Source organism: Antedon bifida, chromosome 8, assembly GCF_963402885.1.
Source record: "Antedon bifida chromosome 8, ecAntBifi1.1, whole genome shotgun sequence".
Lineage (NCBI taxonomy): Eukaryota > Metazoa > Echinodermata > Crinoidea > Comatulida > Antedonidae > Antedon > Antedon bifida.
The window spans coordinates 12310285-12318657 of record NC_136233.1 but is presented as its reverse complement, the minus strand read 5'-3'; the positions used below and the strand labels follow the sequence as shown (position 1 = coordinate 12318657).

At 30.5% G+C, this 8373-nt stretch overlaps 1 protein-coding gene across 1 annotated transcript; it reads right to left on the bottom strand.

Moving 5' to 3' along the window:
* Positions 1-879: 879 nt before the first annotated feature.
* On the bottom strand, positions 880-7369 carry LOC144850424 (uncharacterized). Its single transcript, XM_078707700.1, has 9 exons — positions 7187-7369; positions 5445-5498; positions 4902-4961; positions 4189-4248; positions 3946-4041; positions 3144-3197; positions 2460-2555; positions 1543-2031; positions 880-1310 (listed from the first exon to the last, which is right to left on the bottom strand). Exons 1-9 carry the CDS (start codon positions 7285-7287, stop codon positions 1052-1054), a joined length of 1269 nt encoding a protein of 422 aa, XP_078563826.1. The 5' UTR covers positions 7288-7369; the 3' UTR covers positions 880-1051.
* Positions 7370-8373: the final 1004 nt, after the last annotated feature.

Here is an 8373-nt window from a genome sequence, read left to right as displayed (position 1 = left end):
AAAATTAAATTATAAAAATGTAGTTGTAGGTTGTAAATTGTACAGTTATTGTGACTATTGTTCTATTTCAGAAAACAGAGATTGAAATAAATAATAGGTCTATATGAATTAATTTTAAATATTTAATAAAACATTATAATAATATATAATTAGGATTAGGCCTACCTTCATGAACGTTAACAAATAAAACGCTTCCTGAAACCAATTATGCAATCTTCTGCCTGCTTCTGTAGACCTAAATCACTATTTTTTATTCATACGTTTAAGAACTTGAATCGTGTTAAAGTATTACAGAACTTAATTTAGCTTAGTCAATAAAAATAATACAAATAGAACATTTCTTCATTAACTTAGGGTAAACTCATTAAAATAACTATACATTTTTTTTTGGTATTGATAGAATTTTAGTTAAAATACGATTCATTTTTTATTTGGATATACTATTAATTCACGCTTATATAGCGTATAGCGCATTTAGGTAAAAAATAATATGCCAGAACATTAAGAAACTGTACACAATAGAAATTAGCCTTTAAAGTGGAGGTCTAAAAATAGTATCTTTCATCTGAGCTATATATGTCTCTGGTTTCACAATAATAGGCACAGACCAAATTCTAAACAGGCCGGTGATATACTGAACATTAGTCTAATTAATTAACAATTAATTGAGTAATTAATTTAGAAACGATAAAGATGAGGATAATAATAAAAATGAGGGAACAAATTTTTCAAAAATAACATCTCTAAATAAAAACATTTAAAATAATTTATACAGTAAAAGATTGATGTTGTTGTTGTTATGCTAATTAAATTACATAGTGGTTGGATGGAATTACATGTGTGTTGAAGGCACCTCGTTGTATGTTGCTTTCAGTTCCTATGCTATACCACGGCGTTAGGCATAATAGGTTTTTTCCAGCATACGGATTGACAGTGCATACAGTTCAGCACACTTTTGAAATAACTTTATTAAATACGATAAAGTTCACTCGTAATCAAATAATGGATCACCTTTATATTTGGCATGCTATTGAAATGTAAAGAAAACCACTTAGAAACATGGTTTTGTTCGAAGTCTTAAAGCACCGGATCGATTTAGTTTCATCAACAGTTTGAATTCCTTTGGAAGATCGTGACCCATGTCAAATTCGTCAATGAAAAACTTTTCGTAATAGTGATAACGTGTTGGATTTCCATTTGGTAACTTGCTATATGGATAAAAGCCGTAAAGAGAGATTGTCTTACACAGTGGAGCTGCAATTGAATATAGAAATAGGCCAGACGAAGGATGTTCTGTGATGTCCCAAAATCTGTAGAAAAGAGAGTTCTAATGATTAAATAATTGAAATTATTTGTGGATGTTTGATTTGATTACCGAAGACAGTGTAAATGGTTATCCTATGATATTAGGATGAAACTTTTCTAATTTCTAATATATCTATCTCTATATCGTCGTTTATTGTCGTCCTAGTATAAAAAAATGTCTTTAATAAACAAGCATGAACTGTCTATCACGAGAATGAATTATAAGAGATCACTTACTTCATTAATTCTTCACTTAGCGGCTCCGATGGATGAGTTATTGTTGAATTAACATGTTTGCCTAAAAGACGTGCAAACTTCTGATTCAAGCTTCCATATTTTGAGAACCAAATAATGGATTTATCAATAGTTTTCATACTGTTGTATATCCTATGGCATGAATCATTGTACTTTTTAATACATTTTAATAGAGTTTTTGTACCTTCGCCGTTCAATGTCATAAAGTCAACTTTTGAGCCAACATCTTCCTCAAAACCATCAATAGGGGCCATGTTTGATCGCATTACAAAGTCATGGGCGTCTATCTCTGGTCCGCAGTAACTTCTATCTAGAATACCGCCGTTTCCAATGACTGCGCAAGACTCAAACGGTGTATTCATCTTGCTCTCTAGCTTCCGCTTGCGTTCCTCTGTCTGTTCCTCTGTATCATTTACGATTAGTGTAGTTACTGTTCTTTCAAATGATAGCCCACTTTTAACCATATTTTCTCTGTATTAATTAAAAAAAGAAAAACAATTTAGTTAACACTCTTTCTCTCTTTCTTTCAGTCTTTACTCTTCGGATACTAGAAAATGATTTCTTTGAGCAGTATTCGTTGTTATAACAACTTATTGTATAACACTTCAAGTTGATCCTTGCCATTTGATTGGTTAATTTCGCGCGTACCGTGCATTATTCAGTTTTTTTTTTATATTTTGAAAGATGTTGCTCTTACGTAAAAGTTAAAAAATGTGTGTTTTCCTGAATATTTATGTATTAGCCTATGTATCTTTGACATCCAGCCACTGAATGTCATTTTCCGTAATTTGTCTTGATTTATATTTTAAACAGTTTTAATTCAACCTTGTGCCTGCGATTACGATATTTTTAATAACCTTCAATAAAGATACTCAATGTATAGATATTGATATGCTTACCGAATATGAGTCAAGTGATCTTGGTTTATGTGCTTGTTCAGAGATTTCTGGAGATTTAATTTTATTACCTTTGCTGGAGGATAGTTCTTCACATCTCTAAGATACACAAAAACAAATAAGTCATCAAATAAAGATTATGTGTACTATCATTTGGATATAAGTTATATATTTAGTTCTGGTATAAATGTCCTTTATATTGGGTTAATGGTGCGTATTGGACAATCATAAGAATCTACCTTGTTCCCAGAAGTTTATATATCTAAGTTTGTCAAATATGTTATGCATACATTTTATCTCTTTCTTTTTTTAACTTATTTTATTGTTTGTTTTATACAGTATTTCTTTTATCTATTATGCATATTTGTATTGTAGGGGCCCTCATGAGACAAGCTATTGCTTCTAATAATAATAATAATAATAATAATAATATAATATCCTGGATTTTTATAGCGCCTAATGTTGTGAAACCTCTAAGCGCTGTGCATAAACTAATACGATAAAAGGGATTCCAACTATGTCAACAACAAAAACCAAACCGAAGTAAAGGGATACGCCTTAGTGCGGGCCCCAGTTATTATTGTTAAATAACTGAATAAATGTGTATGAATAAATATGGATGTGAATGCTTTGTTGGATTTTTTTACGCAACACATAAGGACTTATTATATGTATATAATAACTCACCTTGGTGGACCTTCATGCGGATCTAATTCAAAATTTCTTAATCCATCCGACAAACTAAAAATATGAAAAGATTGTGTATTGATCTTCTAATATCACATTCAATTATTGTCAAAGTTCAAACTTGTATTTACCATTGTTGGGGGAATATTTTCAGACAGACTTCATCAATTGCATTAAGTGCATCGATGAGTAATGGGAAAACAGATATATTGTCCCCATGAACAAAAATGTTTTTTGCTGTTGAAAATGCCATTTTGATGTTTCATAATATAGTTATTCACTTCGAAACAAAACTTATTTACCCGAAAAAACTGTAATTTAAAGGAAAATAAAATTTATGATGCCAGCTAACAAGGTTTTTGGTTGAATTTAACCGTTTGTAAGTGAAACAATTTATTTTTTTCCGCGAAAGTGACTAACTATATTAAAAGTACAAAGTGGCCCTACTAAAATCTGATTTTATTAATCTTCATTTTTTTAATTTTTGGGAACAATACATCTTTAATGTTGATTATTACACTTGCTTTGGAAACTAATCATATTCATGTATTTAATAGTAAGTTTGAATGGTCGCTTTAGAATCATTGGTGGTTACGATGCTTTATAGGCCTATGTTGTATTTGTATGCATATTTGCATATTTCACTCAATCACAATTTCATTTTTACCATGTTGCTTAAATTACAATAAATATTATCATATCGTATCGTACATTATAATTATGTCGAGAGTGATGCCTTATTTGAAGGCTATATTACGTACGGTATAGGCCTATTATTAGTTTCAGATTATAGTGTACTTACTCTAGTTTCTTTTTAGGTTGTTCTTTTTTAGTTTGTTCTTTTTTAGGTTGTGTTTTTTTAGGTTGTTCTTCTGGTGGCTGTCTATGAATATCGTCTCTGTATACAAAATGAAATGAAAGCATGTTAATAAATATGAAATAACTTAAACCAGTACAATTTCATCGCTTAAGGGTCTTTCACGTCTGTTCCGGCAAGGTTTTATTAAAACAATGTATTGTAATTCAGTAAGACGAAATAACTTACCCACTATCACTTTGTTCTTCCATTGAAGTCAATTTGGAGGAGATTCTGTTTAAAGCATTCCTGAAAAAATATAATAAATTCGTTGGATTCAAACCTTAGGCCTAATTAAACTAAAAAAATATATTACTATTTTTTTACCAAGTTACCTCCTATCCATAGATAGAGATAGATTATACCACCCATCCTAAACCAACTGTGTACAAGTGTGTGAATAAATAAACAAATCAATAATTGCAACCCAATTGTTTAGTATAAATTCTATTTTTATTAGACAAATCCACTTCACAATTGTTCTTCATGTTGCCAAGTATTACTTTTGAGTAATACATAATTACTGTTGCATTCCTCTCCTCCATTTTGTCTTGATGAAAAGGGGGTCGGGAATGATATATTTAGTTATTCTTCCCTATAGACAACAATTTTAAACAAACATTTTTCACTTTTAATATCTTTTCTTGTCATTTCATTCTTTTTAATAAATGTTTTCATCTTAACATTGTTAAATGGAGAAAAAGTTATTTATTTTTGATATGTTAGATATGTAATGTGTATATAAATGTATTTTAATCCCATGCATATTATTATACCATGTGGAAGATGTTACTACAAAGAGTAAGATGAAGTATTGTATGCATATTAAGAATCAATTGTATTACAATAACAGTCGGACGAGCCCACGAAAGAAAAAAAAGTACATATAATACTCTACCTACCTTGATATTTGTTCTCTACTTTCTACTAAGTCTGGAAGATCTCGTAATTCTATACCATTTCTATACGTTGACAAATAACACAGTTAATTATGTAAACATCGAATGGTTTTTTAGTGTAAATTAAGAGTAGTGTAAAAGAATAGTGTAAGAGTTATATTCTGAAAATATATTGTCCCCCTGAAAAAATAAATTATTTTTATTTAAGTATATCATGTAAGATTTAAACACGAACCAGGTTAAATCTACTTAGGCCTAAGTAAAATTAAAGGTCAAACATGGTTAAAGTTAGTACAGTGCTATACCCTTAAGTAATATAACATTTTTGACTAATACATTTATTAAAAATATTTTGCTTTTTACTTATCAGTAAATTGCAAGTCAGTCAGCCAATCGGCGTTTACAGACGTGCGCATTGTATTCCGTAAGATACTGCATTTTGTAATACCATGTTGTTGCTAATCTCAAAAGTTGAGTGGGTCTTCAATTTTATTTTTTCCGGTAATAAAAGGCCTAGATATTAAATATAAATTTAAAAATACGTACCTGATTTTTTTATATAATAACTCGTCATCTTGTAAAAGTTTGGATAATAATTTTCTGTTGATAAATCAATAGTGTTGTTTATAAATACCTACTAACACTAGAAACATACATAATGTGGTAGCCTAACTACCCTACTATACAGTACCCTACTCTCCCAATAATAGACTCTTCTTGAGATCCAAAAGGTCTCAAATTATTTGTTACCATTAAAAACACATCCGGAATAGCAAATACCCCTAAACAACTATCACTACAAATCACGTCCTAACCACGAATCATGGGATAATTGTTGTTCTAAACTGGTAGTTATCTGAGGCGTAGTTATTTTTTGGGAATGATTGTACATACTATTATTTTTTTTCTGCTTTGATGAATAAATGTATTTGTAATATCCTACTTGAGTCCGTTTGTTCTTACCAAATAAGTATTGTTGATTAAAGTTTGCGGTACACCACGTGTATATATAGTTCTGAAAAGACTGTTGAGTATCTGACGTTTCGATCAATAGGCATACTTTGATCGTTTTCACTTGATCCAGAACTATATATACGTGGTGTACCGCAAACTTTATATCAACATATTGATTTCATGCAACCCTTCAAAGAACAAATAAGTATAAATGATTTTCAGTTGGTTTCAAGGATAAATTAAATCGTTGGGTTAACGGAATTATAAGCCAATATAATATAAGTTACAGTATTATGTATAAAATTAGTAGTAGTCAATTTGTAATAATGTTACGGTTTTGGGCATGGGATAACCATTTTCCGTTCCCTGTGAACGTAAGCTTAACAATGATATTGTGAACTTTTGTTTGGATGGCCTCGAGTAATTTGGTTTGGTTGGGTGCGGGCGTCTGATGTCATCATTCCTACTGAATAGATGTGCGTAATACCATAATTAATTGTTTCATTCAATCATACGCAAACACAAAAATTCTATGAATATAAAACCACAGATATACGCCGGTAGTAAAGCTGATTTAGAAAGACACACTGGGCGTAGTGACAAGTCAGAAACGTTTAATGTGAAACCTAGGCCTACTTAAATAGAAATACAATTATCTTCCACAATCATACGTTATATACGAACATTTATCTTTACACGACGAATATACGAGATTCTCAATGCTGTATCTTAGCTTACTACAATATTTGCCAAATATTATAGGAAAATAAGGTGATACATTTCATTTGTATCACATGGCGGTACCTGTATCATGTAATTATGGTTAAGGGTTAGGTTATGGTATGCGATACTAGAAAATACATGTTGTATTACCAAATATTCCTTGATACTACTGAGCAAATCTAGATACAGTACCGAGAGTTGGTTGACATTGTAAATAACATTTAACCATGGAGGTAAAATGATTTAAATAACCAAAAAATGTCATATTCATGTAGACTAACTAACTATTATGCGCATGTTCAGAAATAACAGAAGACGTTGCATGGACGTCGTTCATTATCGTATGATGGGCCTCTTGGTTGTTTAAAGCCTTGTCTACACTATCAAATTTTACGTGACAACAAAAAGATGTGCCCATATATGGACATGATGATGTCATATCACTACTATATTTGGGAATATATATTTGGGCACAATTATTTTAGTTTATTAGTTTTGTCTGTTTGTAAAATATGACAATAACAGAATTCATAATTTTTTCCCAGTGCATGCAAGATACATTGCTAAAAAATGCAATATGATAGTTAAATACATTTGAATTGGATACTCACTGTTGATCAAACTGGTTTCCATTTGTCATAGAGTTGATAAGCGCGTAAGTTTTCAGAATAACCTGTTCATTGCAGTCTCTATTATGCATATTGATAATCATTCCTAATATTACCAACGTACTCGAGAACACGAGTAGTAAATATATTCCTATCCACTTTGTTTGTATTGATGACCGTCTAACCATTGTCTGTAACAAAAAATTAAAACATATTCATTTATTTAATGTGAGTGTGTCGCAGATACAAAATCGAAATAAACAACTACAGTAATGAACAAAATCACTTAAGCTCTGTCTACACTATCAAACTAGTTTGACAAGAAAAGTGTGATGTGCCCAAATATAGATATGGTAGTGATATGACATCATCATGTCCATTTGCCACATCACTTTAGATACGACAACACGATGTTTTAACATTAGAAAGCCTGTCGAAAAATGACATAAACATTTTTTTTAAAGAAAAGTACAGAACTAGTTTCAGTCTTTTTTGTATAATACCAGTATTGATAATGTTGAAAATTGTTGACAATAAAAGTAAATCATTTTTAATTAAAGCTATGTCACATAGGACTGAAATGTTGAAAAACATGTCTACCCCTTAAATGATTTTTTTTTTCTTTTCTCTTTCATTTTTACTGTTAATAAGTCAGTAGAATTTGTGCTGCTTGATATTATGTAATTGTGAACCATTATTAACTTTTTGTACCTGTATATATATATATAAATCCAAAGGAAAATTACTGAAAAAATGACAATGCTGTTGCTATCAGTGGCTGGATCTCAATGGAGATACAAGAAAAAAGCGAAAAGCTAAATCAAAACGATAAGTAAAACAGCCAGAAAAATTAGCAGAGCTTTCGGGCAATATATATATATATTGTAACTGTATGACTTTATTTTGTAAACATTTTGTATGGGTCGAACCTCTTGTTACGAGAGTGTTCCTCCGTTTTAAAGGAGAGTAACCAATAAATATTATTATATTATTATTACTATTAATTCAGGTTAGGTTATGTCTTCATTCAATTAGTTCACAGAATGGGACATCTGGCGTGTGAGTTGTAGTTTTATTGTGTCTTTATATACAGTAAAATTAAATAAGTGAAATACTTGGCCTATATAGATTCGTAATACTGTATTATTACACACATAGAACTACAATGATTCCTGAAACCATATACTGGC

Coding starts and splice junctions, on each gene's coding strand:
- LOC144850424 (XM_078707700.1), bottom strand. CDS start 7,287: ATGATTATCAATATGCATAATAGAGACTGCAATGAACAGGTTATTCTG. Junction 4,042..4,188: donor GAAGAACAAAGTGATAGTGG/GTAAGTTATTTC, acceptor TTTTGTATACAG/AGACGATATTCATAGACAGC. Junction 2,032..2,459: donor GATCACTTGACTCATATTCG/GTAAGCATATCA, acceptor TAATTAATACAG/AGAAAATATGGTTAAAAGTG.